The sequence below is a fragment of the Gigantopelta aegis genome, chromosome 13 (assembly GCF_016097555.1).
Source record: "Gigantopelta aegis isolate Gae_Host chromosome 13, Gae_host_genome, whole genome shotgun sequence".
Classification (NCBI taxonomy): Eukaryota; Metazoa; Mollusca; class Gastropoda; order Neomphalida; family Peltospiridae; genus Gigantopelta; species Gigantopelta aegis.
The window spans coordinates 5,498,687-5,515,109 of record NC_054711.1 but is presented as its reverse complement, the minus strand read 5'-3'; the positions used below and the strand labels follow the sequence as shown (position 1 = coordinate 5,515,109).

Sequence of the window (16,423 nt, the reverse complement as noted above, 5' to 3'; positions counted from 1 at the left end):
TCAAATAAATTCATTTAAAACATTTAATATGGGAAACGGTTCCTCTTTTTGCATTGGTTGCCATGGTAACAGAATTAATAATGTTCATTTGGAAATGACAGGAAGTGAAAGGGCATATACCTTTTTAAAAAATCTTGTGTCATTTGACAAAGATATATAAAGTTATAGAGATAGTATACATATTTTTAGTGTCTAGGTAATGTTGGACACAATGTCCACAAGTTACAAAAATGCGTTGATGGTAGTATGTGCATTTGACCCTATTATTCAAAAACAAAATTGGCTGTCTACTTAATTATTTTTCTAAATCGAGTAGTATGGTTAACAAATCACACCACAGACTTAAATTAAAAGCAAAATATTAGTTTTAAATTAAAGTTTTCATAATTATTAATAAAAAATGGTATATTGAAAGTTGCAGCTGTTGCCATGGTAACATACATAATATAACTGACAATAAAATGTTAGCGTTATGTAGGTGGATATTCTTAGTATATATGTGTTTAATTTCATGCTGAAATGTCAACTGATTTTAATAATATTACTAGAAATGTATAATAGTTAATGTTGGAAATTATGTTCATAATTTACAAAAAATGCGTTGATAGCTGAATGCGCATCTGACCCTATTTTTCAGAAAAAATGCGGTTGTCGACTTAATTTTTTCTTTACATCAAGCAGTATGGTTAATAAATCACAGCATAGACTTAAATTAAAAAAAAAAAAAAAATTTTAATTAAAGTTTTCATAATTATTAATGAAAATATGGTATATTGAAATTTGCAGGTGTTGCCATGGTAACATAAATAATATAACTCACTGTAAATGTTAGCGTTACGTAGGTGGATATTCTTAGTATATATGTGTGTAATTTCATGCTGAAATGTCAACTGATTTTAATAATATTACCAAAAATGTATAATAGTTAATGTTGGACATTATCTTCATAATTTACAAAAAAGCGTTGATGACAGTAGGTGCATTACACCCTATTATTCTGGAAAAAAAATGGCAGTCTACGTAATTTTTTCTTTAAATCAATCACTATGCTTAATAAATCACAGCATACACTTAAATTAAAAGAAAAATAGTAGTGTTTTATTCATGTTTTCTTAATTATTAATGAAAAAATTGTTTATTGAAATTTTCAGCTGTTGCCATGGTAACATAAATAAAATAACCATTTACAAAATGCTGTCATTACGTAGGTGGATCATTATGGTATTTATGGGTGTAATTTCATGTTAAAATGTCCATGGATTTTAATAAAATTACTAGAAATGTAGAACAGGTGAAAATTCTTTAAATTTAGCAAAAAGAATGCGGCAGGATAAGGGTTAAGACAACTAAGTGTTAAAATAACCTTATATATTAGATTCCAAATAGCCATAGTCTGAAGTGTGCTGAGATGTCATTAAACAAACATGGGACATTTTAAACTAGAGTCTAACTAAACAAAACCAATGGCAGTTGGATGTCGTTAAACAAACATGGGACATTTTAAACTAGAGCCTCAACTAAACAAAACCAATGGCAGTTGGATGTCGTTAAACAAACATGGAACATTTTAAACTAGAGCCTCAACTAAACAAAACCAATGGCAGTTGGATGTCGTTTAACAAACATGGGACATTTTAAACTAGAGCCTCAACTAAACAAAACCAATGGCAGTTGGATGTCGTTAAACAGACATGGGACATTTTAAACTAGAGCCTCAACTAAACAAAACCAATGGCAGTTGGATGTCGTTAAACAGACATGGGACATTTTAAACTAGAGCCTCAACTAAACAAAACCAATGGCAGTTGGATGTCGTTAAACAGACATGGGACATTTTAAACTAGAGCCTCAACTAAACAAAACCAATGGCAGTTGGATGTCGTTAAACAGACATGGGACATTTTAAACTAGAGCCTCAACTAAACAAAACCAATGGCAGTTGGATGTCGTTAAATAGACATGGGACATTTTAAACTAGAGCCTCAACTGAACAAAACCAATGGCAGTTGGATAAAAATATAGACATCAGTTGAAAGGATAATTTTTGTTTTCAATTTTGTGTTTATTCATTTCAAAAATTAATTGTTTAAAACTGCTGTAGGCAGACTCAATATTGATATGGACAGCAAAAACATTTCAAAATTACGATATGTTACAAATTGTTTAATTCAAGACCTGTTTTTAAACATTCATTGTTTCTGCTACAATAATTGTCCTATATTTCGCAACAGCAGTCAAGCTGCCTTCTTCAGGTTAACACAATTTTCCAGTAATCCTTAATGTTTTGTTTGGTTGCTTTCAGAAGCGGAGAATGTTTCCAGTGGTCCCTTATCCTCGTCTCCAGTGACAAAGAGACGGAGTAGTTTCAGGTATGTTTAGAAATAGAAAAGTATGTTTAGTAATTTCTGGTATGTTTAGAAGTAGAGAAGTTGTTTGAGGTATGTTTAGAAATAGAAAAGTATGTTTAGAAATGTAGAGAAGTAATTTCTGGTATGTTTAGAAGTAGAGAAGTTGTTTGAGGTATGTTTAGAAATAGAAAAGTATGTTTAGAAATGTAGAGAAGTAATTTCTGGTATGCTTAGAAGTAGAGAAGTTGTTTGAGGTATGTTTAGAAATAGAAAAGTATGTTTAGAAATGTATAGAAGTAATTTCTGGTATACTTAGAAGTAGACAAGTAGTTTAACCTTCTGACTACTACAGGTGAGATATCTAGCCCAACGTCACGCAAACTGACACACTGTATACTGCATACAGTACATTCATTCATTCATTCAGATTTCAAACCATTTTGCACACGACATTCACCAGAAATAATAATAGAACAACAGGAAATAGATTAATCGGGAGTATAGTGGACTTAGTTTTTCAATGGAAAATACCTGGGAATTTTGAGTTGAAAAAGTGGTTTTATGAGAGAATTTTCGCTTGACAACAGTGGTGGAACATCACGGTCATTTGAGGAATCGATAGCTGATTGTGACAGCTAATTTTATAATAAATTTGATTGTTTTACCAACAATGAAATTTTCACAAAATATTGGGAACTGAATCGAAGTTTGTTTCCAAAACAAATTGTGGTCAACAACATATAGTGATTGGGAATAATATTGTGGCTGTAAATACCGACAGCTAACCCCCAACTGCGCATAAGTAAACTTTATCAATTTTTTGTATAATTTTAAACCAAATTAACTGATCTAAAATATCATAAAAATTAGAAAAAATAATGAAAATTGTACTTACCTTTTGACATATGAACATTATTTTATGTATTTATACAAATATTAAGTAAAACTATGGGCGTAAAAGTTATAGACTTGTACCCACTCAACGTGGTTTTTGTCTAAAATTAATCCAGTAGTGAGAAGAAGTTTAAGGTATTTTCAGAACTAGAAAAGAAAGTTGTGATGTTTTTGTAGTAGTCAGTTAATTTCATGTATGTTTACAAGTAAACAAGTAGTTTACGTATCACTGGAACATTGTAGATGCCCCACCTGTGGTTGCTTGACGTTATTATTGATTTGCGCACTGTATATCTGTTTTATTACTGTTTACAGGAAGTGGTTGACAAATCCAGTCCGTAAGCTGAGTCACGGCAAGATAGATAAACAGGGCGTTTCGTCACCAGAGGGCCAGCCATCCAAGGGAGATAAGAAGGCGATAGTCAACCCTCTAGGATCGGGCAAGGTAAGTCGGGCATGTTTTCTGACTACACCGTATTTTTGTGTGGTGATTATCTTATCTTTGTTCACATTTCAGCATTGTTAATAATTCACAGAAATACTCGTGTTACTTATAAATTCATTAGGATCCACTCACAGTTATCATTTTTACTAGGATACAAACTGTATACTGGACAGGATGGGTGTTAATGCCAGCATATGTGGTTTTTTAATGAAAAAGGTGTAAAGCATATTGTCTTTTAACTGTATATACACTTCACATACACAATACATTACACAATATATTACACTTCACATACACAATACATTACACAATACATTACACTTCACATACACAATACATTACACAATACATTACACTTCACATACACAATACATTACACTTCACATACACAATACATTACACTTCACATACACAATACATTACACTTCACATACACAGTACATTACACAATACGTTACACTTCACATACACAATACATTACACAATACATTACACTTCACATACACAATACATTACACAATACATTACACAATACATTACACTTCACATACACAGTACATTACACAATACGTTACACTTCACATACACAATACATTACACTTCACATACACAATACATTACACTTCGCATACACAATACATAACACTTCACATACACAGTACATTACACAATACATTACACTTCACATACACAGTACATTACACAATACATTACACTTCACATACACAGTACAATACATTACACTTCACATACACAATACATTACACAATACATTACACTTCACATACACAATACATAACACTTCACATACACAGTACATTACACAATACATTACACTTCACATACACAGTACATTACACATATATATTACACATGTACATGAAATTCCATTTTATATTGTAAGAATTATGTCCCTTTGAACATATTGTTTTTGTTTGTTTTTTAATTAAAACAAAATTAATAAAAATATCTGGCAAAATCTACTTTTTTAAGGGAGAAGAGAGGAGGGCAGCAGAGTTGAATGAGCTGTGTGTGCACGTAAAGCTGTTGATAATTGTGATCAATGGCCTATTAAATATTGATGTTTTCAGAGTTAATCTCTACGAACATTGATTCCTTTATTCAGTTTACTAGCCCTAGATCAACATGACAGTGTCACGGTTGGGGCACTTCGAGATCATAATCTTAAAACTGCACCACATAGACATAATATAACATACAAATGGAATTTTTTATTAAAAATATGATTTTGTTTTTATGTGTTCAACATATACATGAGAGTTTGTAACTAGTACACAAATGTCAAACACCAATCTATCATGTAGGTTGCAAATAAGTAAAATTGTACCTATTTAAAAAAAAAAAGTTAATAAAGTTACACTGTTGTAAACACTGACTTATTTTCAGTTACATCCTCGTGAGCATATTGTATTTTAACTGTATGCACACTTGACATGATACACAATATAGTACACATATACATGAAATTCCATTTGATAGTGTAAGAATTATTTCCCTTTGAATGTATTGTTTTTGTTTTTGTTTTGGGGTGTTTTTGATAATATACATAAGTTGAACATTTAGTTTTTAATTGTTGAATAATTAAAAAAATCCAATTAATTGCTTTTTATTACAGGTGGATAATTATGTGAATAATTAATTTAATCATTTATGATATGCATTTGATCTTTGATAGCTTTTCTTACGTTTAAACCTGCTTCTTATTTTCAGGGTGGTTTAAAACTGATCTCTCTTATCAGGAAATTCAAAGATTATGTAAAAATTGAATCAAATATGCATTTATAAATGATCATACTGAGACTATTTTAACACATCTTTTTAATACTTAAAAATTATTAAAACATTAGGTTTTTTTACATTTAATGTGTAATACCATGCAAAGTAATAAGTATTAAAATAAAGTAAGGTCTAATATTTACTGTTATAGAAATATTGTTTTCAGTAACTCCGGGTTATTTGAAATTGTCATTTATAAGTTTAGAAAAACAACAATCACCTGTCCCTTTTTCCCTGGATTGGAGTATTACTTGTAACAGAGTATCTGTTAATAATAAAAAAAAAGTTTAAAAAAAAAGTATTAAAACGAAAATATTTCGGGCATGTCTATCCTGGACCCGGCCTCTGGATAACCAGTGGTCTGGTCTGGGACAGAACAAAAACATAGAATGTAAACTAAACAAAAATAAAAACTAAGTAATTGAATAGATGGAACATTTTAATGTACTTCTTGTATAGAGAGATCGGTTTACAACTGAATAACTAACATCCTTTATTTGCAGATAATTATTGACATGTATTTTTGAAGTTTATTTTATTTTGGTAATAAGGGCTCTTTCAGAAATTACTACAATTCTGGTGGCTGAGGGTTGACATCTTCTACAGAGGTCACCTTATAGTAAAAGTAATTATTCTGTTTTAAATAAATTATGTTAAAAACTAAATATTTCTCCCAAAAATATGCTAATTTCTGAAATGGCCCTTGTATAAATATATTTATATTTCTATTTTCATAATATTAATAATTTTTATATATACATGTATAGCAGTAGCAGACTTCTATAATATTTATATTTCTAAAGAATAAATATATCTTTCTACATCAAAAATAATGTGGAAGTTTATATCTGATGTAGTGTTATAGAGACACATGTATATGCATGTTGTTTAGCGAGAAAATGGTAAATATAATCGTACAGAACAACGCATTGCTCCCAGAGAACTTTATGAAGAAGTTGCCTCAGTGGAACTTGAAGTAATGGTAATATGGTTGCATTCCACCATATCATGATCATCACATATGAAATAACAGGTTACGTTTGTCTGCATCCAGCAGGTAAGATTTTTCTTTGTTAAATTATTCCACTCGTATTGTTTGTGTCCAATAATATAATACCATCCTGGATCCATATCAGTCTAGACACAAGTCTTCCCATAGACCAATCCAGCTTGCGTGTCCCCAATAGAAGCTGAAGCTTCTGTTAGCATAACTCTCTGAGTCATTGAGACGTACAACCTGCTTCACACTTTACCACGTCAAGGAATGGACCATGAAGATGACCTGTCGCATATTACCTAATACACACACAAGTATCGGAACGGAGTCACGTACTACTGTGAAATGATTTCTGTTCATGGTGGTCTAAACATGGGTTGATGTTTTAAAGGATTTCACAGCGTAGTGCAGGACACAAAAGCGTAATAAAACAGTGGATCTGTATAAACTTAGTGAGGAAAATCCAAGAGTTGGGTAACCCTGACAGAAATCTTGAGAGTGCTGAAGTCCGAGGTATTGGGTCATAAGACTCTCTCTAAAAAGATCACCATACAGCAGCTGTTATGACTACACTGCAACAGCTAACTTTCCTTCTCTAGGTCTGAGGTATGTCCATGAGGGCGAGCAATCACAGTCAATCGCTAGACTGCATTTTGTGTCTAACCTTAAGTGTGATATGATAGAAGATGATGGTTCCAGTCAAAATGTTTGCGAATGCTTGCTCTTCTGATCACTGATCACTGTAATTACCTTGACAGAACATTTTTATTCTGGTGACACCATCCATACAAGTGAACATCGAGGATAGAAATCATCTAGCTGACCAACTAAGCTTAGTTGATTCTGTTGGTGGTTTGTGTACTGTACATTGCCATTACCTAGAAACAGGAAATCATCTAGTTGAACAACTAAGCCTATTTGATTCTGTTGGTGGTTTGTTTACTGTACATTGCCATTACCTAGAAACAGGAAATCATCTAGTTGAACAACTAAGCTTAGTTGATTCTGTTGGTGGTTTGTTTACTGTACATTGCCATTACCTAAAAACAGGAAATCATCTAGTTGAACAACTAAGCTTAGTTGATTCTGTTGGTGGTTTGTTTACTGTACATTGCCATTAATGTGTGTCAGAGTCTTACCTAGAGAAGTGTTTCAGTACAAAAGCATTGAATTGTATTAAAACTTATTTCATGGTATTACTGTCAACATGGAAACAAACTCAAAATCATCTGGTTGGCCCCCTATGCAGAGTTGATTTTATTGGTGGTTTGTGTACTGTAGATTGCCAGTACTATGTGTCAAGTTCTTACCTAGAGAAGTGTTCCAGAACCAAAGCACTGAATTGTATTAAAAAATATTTCATAGTATTATTGTCAGAGAAACAACCTGAAAACCATTTAGTTGGCCACCTATACCTGGTTGGTTTTATTGTTGGTTTGCAAAGCCAATGTGGTGGATCTTTTTGATTCATCTATAAACTTGTTTTAAGACTTACACAATGAAGAATTTTTATTCCAAATTTAACATTTGTTTACCTGTGAAATTTGTACTTTAGTTAAACATTTGAAATTTTATGTTGATTTTCATTTTATATATTTATCTTTTTTCAATACCCAATAGCTGATTAATTTTTTAAGCTTGTTCCTTCCTTGTTGATTGATTGATGTATTGATTTGTTCATTTGTTTGTTCATTCCTCCTTTCATCCGTCCATCCATCCATCCCATCCATCCATCCATCCATCCATGTTTGCCACCAGTAGTAATACATGAATGGTGAAATTTCACACTTGCTGTGTACCAATACATGTTTACCTCCAGTACATATGACAGGTGAAAAAACCCCAACCTTTTCCATTGCTAATATATCATGCTTGTATCCAGAAATATCTGAATAACGAGATGTTATGAGTTGATCAACAACAAATTAACACTTGGTTTATATTTTGTTGATCTACTTTTATCATCGTCTGGCCTCATTAGCCTGATTTTGTTTACCAACTTGAGACAAACATCTCCATGTTTATACCTTCAACCAGGAGAGCAGGTTCAAAGGGAAGTAAGCCTGGATCCAATTAGTCCTTCCTGCCAACACCAGGTGGATCATGTGGTTTTAATTTGTAAATCCACACCTTTCATTTAAGTCAGGTGTTGGGGGGGGGGGGGGAGGGGGGCCAAATGTCATGAGAAAGGTACTGCTGGGTACCCTTAGAACAGTCCTTGTTTTCTCTGCCTTCTGTTTTAGTCAGGGAAGACAAGTGTCATGAGAAAGGTACTGCTGGGTATCCTTAGAACAGTCCTTGTTTTCTCTGCCTTCCGTTTTAGTCAGGGAAGACAAGTGTCATGGGAAAGGTACTGCTGGGTATCCTTAGAACAGTCCTTGTTTTCTCTGCCTTCTTTTTTAGTCAGGGAAGACAAGTGTCATGGGAAAGGTACTGCTGGGTATCCTTAGAACAGTCCTTGTTTTCTCTGCCTTCTGTTTTAGTCAGGGAAGACAAGTGTCATGGGAAAGGTACTGCTGGGTACCCTTAGAACAGTCCTTGTTTCTCTGCCTTCTGTTTTAGTCAGGGAAGACAAGTGTCATGGGAAAGGTACTGCTGGGTATCCTTAGAACAGTCCTTGTTTTCTCTGCCTTCCGTTTTAGTCAGGGAATACAAGTGTCATGGGAAAGGTACTGCTGGGTACCCTTAGAACAGTCCTTGTTTCTCTGCCTTCCATTTTAGTCAGGGAAGACAAGTGTCATGGGAAAGGTACTGCTGGGTACCCTTAGAACAGTCCTAGTTTTCTCTGCCTACCGTTTTAGTCAGGGAAGACAAGTGTCATGGGAAAGGTACTGCTGGGTATCCTTAGAACAGTCCTTGTTCCTCTGCCTTCCGTTTTAGTCAGGGAAGACAAGTGTCATGGGAAAGGTACTGCTGGGTACCCTTAGAACAGTCCTAGTTTTCTCTGCCTTCCGTTTTAGTCAGGGAAGACAAGTGTCATGGGAAAGGTACTGCTGGGTATCCTTAGAACAGTCCTTGTTCCTCTGCCTTCCGTTTTAGTCAGGGAAGACAAGTGTCATGGGAAAGGTACTGCTGGGTACCCTTAGAACAGTCCTTGTTTCTCTGCCTTCCGTTTTAGTCAGGGAAGACAAGTGTCATGGGAAAGGTACTGCTGGGTATCCTTAGAACAGTCCTTGTTCCTCTGCCTTCCGTTTTAGTCAGGGAAGACAAGTGTCATGGGAAAGGTACTGCTGGGTATCCTTAGAACAGTCCTTGTTTTCTCTGCCTTCCGTTTTAGTCAGGGAAGACAAGTGTCATGGGAAAGGTACTGCTGGGTACCCTTAGAACAGTCCTAGTTTTCTCTGCCTTTTGTTTTAGTCAGGGAAGACAAGTGTCATGGGAAAGGTACTGCTGGGTACCCTTAGAACAGTCCTTGTTTTCTTTGCCTTCTGTTTTGATCAGGGAAGACAAGTGTCATGGGGAAAGGTACTGCTGGGTACCCTTAGAACAGTCCTTGTTTCTCTGTGCCTTCTGTTTTGATCAGGGAAGACAAGTGTCATGGGGAAAGGTACTGCTGGGTACCCTTAGAACAGTCCTTGTTTCTCTGTGCCATGGAATCCGATGCTGACAGTGTCAGAGATAACATCCATAGCTTGGACATTCCTGAAATTTAACATTAAATTGTTCTCTAAAACATTTGTATGATATTCATTTCTGAATTGTTGTTTCCAGCTTGAAATGATAATTTCTTTACAACTACTTTTGAGAAATGTATAGTAATCTCCAAATGTGTATAGTAATATACAAATTTATGTGTGTACTTTATCTCTGAATCTAGAATAATCTTGAGATTTATCCAATACATGTACTCCCTCCTCCCCCCCCCCCCCCAAAAAAAAAAAGAAGAAAAAAGAAAAGAAGAAAAAAAGAAGTTTAATTTTATTCTTGTTTAAATTGGTGTTTGTTGTGAAATAGATAGATACTGACGTTAATACAAATCCCAGTATGCTTTTTGCATTTACCATAGTTTGACACCCAATAGCTGATGTATTTCTCGTGCTGGGGTGTCGTTAAACATCTATTCTAGTCTGGGGCAGGACGTAGCCCAGTGGTAAAATGTTCACTTGATGTACAATAGGTCTGGGATCGATCTCCATTGGTGGGCCCATTGAGCTATTTCTCGCTCCAGCCAATGCATCACGACTGGTATATCAAAGGTCATGGTATGTGTTATCCTGTCTGTGGAATGATGCATATAAAAGATCACTCGCTGCTAATCGAAAAGAGTAGCCCATGAATTGGTGACACTGGATTTTCTCTCAATATCTGTGGACCATAACCATATGTCCAATGCCATATAACCGTAAATAAAATGTGTTGAGTGCATCGTTAAATAAACCATTTCCTTCCTTCCCAGTATAACCAGTTTAATTTTATTCTTCTATTCTTCTATGAGAATGCATATGACAGGGCACAAAAATGATACTATATCAGCAAAGAAGCATTTTGCACTTTACACAACAAAGGTCAAGGTGAAAATCTTGTATGAAATAGGACAAAAAAAAACCCATAACAGATTTCTTTTTGTTTTTGATAGTATTAAGATGTGTAATGGCTGCCTTCATTTACTTCATCTGTAATCTATATTTATCAAGTAACAGTCGTTTCCTGGAACATATGGCTGTGTTTACATTTTTTTTTGTGTAAAATATTTAATAGATTATAACTTTCAATGCTTTCTTTGTAAATAAGTGTATTTCAATCTGAAACTGCGAAATTACCATCAAGAGAATAGTCAGTTGTGTGATTGATATATCTAAGGTAGGTGCTATCTTGTCTGGGGAAAGTTTATTTGAAGACATCCCCTGGAGCTAATCTGATGAATAAGTTAATTTGAGAGGCACGACGCAGCTCAGTGGTAAAGTGCTCACATGATGCACGGTCGGTCTAGGATCGATCGCCGTCGGTGAGCCCATTGGGTTATTTCTCGTTCCAGCCAGTGTACCATGATTGGTATATCAAAGACCATGGTATATGCTATCCTGTCTGTGAGATTGTGCATATGAAAGATCCCGTGCTACTAATTTTAATGGAAAAATGTAGCAAGTTTCCTTATTAAGACTATATGTTGAAATTACCAAATGTTGAAATTACCAAATGACTGATGTATTTAAGGTGTGTGCTATCTTGTCTGGGGAAAAGTGTATTTGAAGAGACACACACACACACACACACACACACACACACACACACACACACACACACACACACCCCGCAGCTAATCTGATGAATAAGAATAAATTAATTTGAGGGTGGGGGATCTAGCTCAGTGGATGGAGCACTTGCCTGATGTGTTTGGAAAATAGAATCCAATCTCCTCCATAACCCATTCTTTGATTGCGTTTTTTCCTGTTCCAGCCAATACCCTATGACTGGTCTGCTAATGCAAAAAAATAAATAATGTAGCAGGTTTCCATTAAGACAATGTATTAGAATTACCAAATGTTTGACATCCAATAGCTGGTCGTTAATAAATCAATGTGCTCTAGTTGTGTTGTTAAATAAAACCAACTTATAAACTTTTTTAATTTATAAGGATATGTATGTAATGAATGAATGCAATGCTGAATGCAGTAATGATAAAGTTAAAGTTTGATTGTTTAACAACACCACTAGAACACATTGATATATTAATCATTGGCTATTGGATGTCAAACATTTGGTAATGTGACGAATAGTCTTAGAGAGGAAAACCCGCTACTTTTTCCCATTAGTAGCAGAGGATCATTTATATGCACCATCCCACAGACAGGATAGCACATACCATGGCCTTTAAATTGATATACCACCAGTGTTTCTGAAATAAAGAAATGTTTGATATGGCGATATGGAATTGAATACAACCACAGTCAACAGGGGGTATGGCGGGGCCTCCCCAAGAAAGAAAATGGGTTAAATTTAGGGTTAGGGTTAAGAAAATCATACATTAATGATAAGAATAATTAATTTTGTAAAAAATTCAACTTAAAGAACATAAATCTGCAAAAATATTTTAGTGTGGCACCATACCCGTTTTACCCTCTGGTAGAAACCCTGACCACTTGTGGTGCACAAGCAAGAAACAAGAAATATCCCTATGGGCCCAACGACAGTGATCGATCCCATTCTGACCACGCATCTGGTGAATGCTTTACTCCTTTACCTCCGGGTTACATCCTGCTTCTGTGAATGCTGTAGTCAATTCAACGATGAATGCTATGGTGAATGTTATTGTGAATGCTATGGTGAATGCTATAGTAAATGTTATTGTGAATGCTATGGTGAATGTTATTGTGAATGCTATGGTGAATGTTATTGTGAATGCTATAGTAAATGTTATGGTAAATGTTATGGTGAATGCTATGGTAAATGTTATTGTGAATGCTATGGTGAATGCTATGGTGAATGTTATTGTGAATGCTATGGTGAATGTTATGGTAAATGTTATTGTGAATGCTATGGTGAATGCTATGGTGAGTGTCATTGTGAATGCTATGGTGAATGCTATGGTGAATGTTATGGTAAATGTTATGGTGAATGTTATGGTAAATGTTATGGTGAATGCTATGGTAAATGTTATTGTGAATGCTATGGTGAATGCTATGGTGAATGTTATTGTGAATGTTATGGTGAATGCTATGGTGAATGTTATTGTGAATGCTATGGTGAATGTTATGGTGAATGTTATTGTGAATGCTATGGTGAATGTTATGGTGAATGCTATGGTGAATGTTATTGTGAATGCTATGGTAAATGTTATGGTGAATGTTATGGTAAATGTTATGGTGAATGCTATGGTAAATGTTATTGTGAATGCTATTGTGAATGCTATGGTGAATGCTATTGTGAATGCTATGGTGAATGCTATGGTAAATGTTATTGTGAATGTTATGGTAAATGTTATTGTGAATGTTATGGTGAATGCTATGGTAAATGTTATTGTGAATGCTATGGTAAATGTTATGGTGAATGCTATGGTGAATGCTATAGTAAATGTTATTGTGAATGCTATGGTAAATGTTATGGTGAATGCTATTGTGAATGTTATGGTAAATGTTATTGTGAATGCTATGGTGAATGTTATTGTGAATTCTATGGTAAATGTTATTGTGAATGCTATGGTAAATGTTATTGTGAATGCTATGGTAAATGTTATTGTGAATGCTATGGTGAATGCTATGGTAAATGCAGTGATGAATTCTGCCTTGAATGCTCTTATCTACGAGGTACGTACAATGTACATTGCAGGATGTTTTGTAAATTATCATACCATATATTATGGGTATTTTTTTGTCCAGTAATTATTTTCTTGGCTGGAACTCAAGTGCAACAAATTAAAAGATGTCCATTTATTGTGAAGAGGTTTCGATTGTGAACGTGTTTATTACTTTCTACAACTGCTAAATTGGTCGGCTCCTCGATGCACTGCTACTAGTTGCCTCTGACAGCTGGAAATTAAACACAGTTGCACTCACATTTTCCTTCACTTGTACAGCTCATCATTTTCCATTTTCTGCTGTTGGCAGTTTGGTTGGGGAAAAAAAAAAACCCCCACAAAAAACTCCCAACTCGGTTGAATACTTTCTAAAGTGAAAATACATGTGTTTGGAGCCAGACGAGTACCCGATGGTGTCTACAGTATGTGCATACTATAACCGATGTTCTGTGTAGCAAATAGGATGTATTACATGGGTGTTTGTAGTGTGCGAAATTCATGCATCGTGTTCGCAAATTGTGAAATTTTTGCACTACGGGTGAGGGGATTAAAGCAAAGAAAGTAAAGCGGCGTTCTCATTTTGCAATTAGTCGCATGGGATTTGTCGGCCCTACAAAAATTAGAACGTATAAGATTAAAGGTGTTCCGATTTAGGTGTTCTTACAATACGATTTGATCGCATACGACAAATCAGTGCGACTAATCACATAATGAGACCCGCCTCTTAATGTATTTAATGAACCACCTCTATTGAGCACCTACCAGACTTACAAGGCCATGTTTCTTGTCTCCCAATATCATATTAATAACAATAGAATCTGACATATAAAATCATTAAACAAATTTCCAAGTCGTATCTCTGAACAAGGCAGAGTCAAAAGGATTTTTTGACAATATTATGATTCCTCCTACAAGTGCTAACTTCATTTAATGTGTTTACCTTTGTTTTGTGCTGGGGTGTCATTAAACATTAATTTATTTATTCCTCCCATTAGTATGGTGTGCTCACTCAATTGAGTGCTCGCTCGAGGTGCTTGCGTCACAGGATCAAACCACCTCAGTATATCCATTGAACTGATTGGGTTTTTTCTTGTTCCAACCAGTGCACCACAACTGGACAAAGGCTGTGGTATGTGGGAAAGTGCATATAAAAAATTCCTTGCTACATTAGGAAAAATGTAGCAGGTTTCCTCTGATGACTACGTGTCAGAATTATCAAATGTTTCACATCCAGTAGCCGATGGTTTATTAATCAATGTGCTCTAGTGGTGTCGTTAAAACAAAACCTTTTTTTTTTTAACTGTAAGGTGTTTGCCTTTAGGATCCTTTCAAAGTTGACCCCTCCCCACCCCCATTTCTTTTTCTCTCCCTCTCTATCTCTCTGTCTGTCTGTCTCTCTCTCTGTCTGTCTGTCTGTCTGTCTGTCTGTCTGTCTGTCTCTTTCTGTCTGTCTGTCTGTCTCTCTCTCTGTCTCTGTCTCTCTCTCTCTCTCTCTCTCTCTCTCTCTGTCTGTCTGTCTGTCTGTCTGTCTGTCTGTCTGTCTGTCTGTCTCTCTCTCTCTCTCTCTCTCTCTCTCTCTCTCTCTCTCTCTCTCTCTCTCTCTCTCTCTCTCTCTCTCTCTCTCTGTCTGTCTGTCTGTCTGTCTGTCTCTCTCTCTCTCTCTCTCTCTCTCTGTCTGTCTGTCTGTCTGTCTCTCTCTCTCTCTCTCTCTCTCTGTCTGTCTGTCTGTCTGTCTGTCTGTCTGTCTGTCTGTCTGTCTCTCTCTCTCTCTGTCGGTGGGCCCATTGGGCTATTTCTCGTTGTAGCCAGTGCACCATGACTGGTATGTAGAAGACTGTGGTATGTTTATCCTGCCTGTGGGATGGTGCATATAAAAGATCCCCTGCTACTAATTTTAAAATATAGCAGATTTCCTCTCTAAGACTGTATGTCAAACTTACCAAATGATTAATAAATCAATGTGCCCTAGACATGTTGTTAAACAAAACAAACTTTAACTCTGCCAACCTTGCACCATTGCTAAGAACGATCCCGTGTTTACATGTATGTCTTTCTTTCCTATTATCCATGTATTCTGGTTGTCTTTTTTTAGCATCTGTATATTCTATTTGTTTTTCTAGTATCTCTATCTTCTGGTGGAGTGTGTCATTAAATAAAACATGTTTTGTTTTTTCTGTGTGTTCTGTTGCTTCTCTAGTATCTCTGTTGTGGCTGCTGCACAGCACTGTGCATTTAAGACACATCTGTTTGGCATCCACACAGAAAACGAATACAACATACATGTCTTATGTATATCTATGTCTAATGTATATACAGTGAAATTACTCTAAACCTTGGGACCAAGTAAAAAGTCTGGTTTTTAGAGGTATCTGGTTTAGAGAGGTTCTCTTCTGTAATGATATTTAAAAAGGGGCCGCAGAAAATTTCCAGTTTTGAGGGAATTCCAGTTTACAGAGGGTTCGGTTTTGAGAGGTTTCACTGTGTGTATGTATATATATATATATATATCCGGGACCAGCCCAGCTCTCGGCTCCATGGTAATATGTATTGAGTCAGTGGCTGGCACCAGTCGGCAGTGGTAAAAATCAATATCTTCATTGCATACACCATCATAGTGTCCGTTGCCATGGTTTCCAGGCTTGGGTCAAGGGGATGACATGTGCCTAGCAACCAGCTGATGGGATGTGGAGTCCTAACAACCAACAGTG

General features: G+C 35.5%; 1 protein-coding gene across 1 annotated transcript in view; it reads left to right on the top strand.

The window, feature by feature from the left end:
• LOC121387390 (kalirin-like) overlaps window positions 1-16,423 on the top strand; it is a 270,398-nt gene that overhangs the window by 102,185 nt on the left and 151,790 nt on the right. Inside the window, exons 38-39 of the mRNA XM_041518493.1 lie at window positions 2,303-2,369; window positions 3,558-3,687. Of these exons, the coding sequence (XP_041374427.1) occupies window positions 2,303-2,369; window positions 3,558-3,687 (197 nt within the window). The remainder of the gene's footprint in view (window positions 1-2,302; window positions 2,370-3,557; window positions 3,688-16,423) is intronic.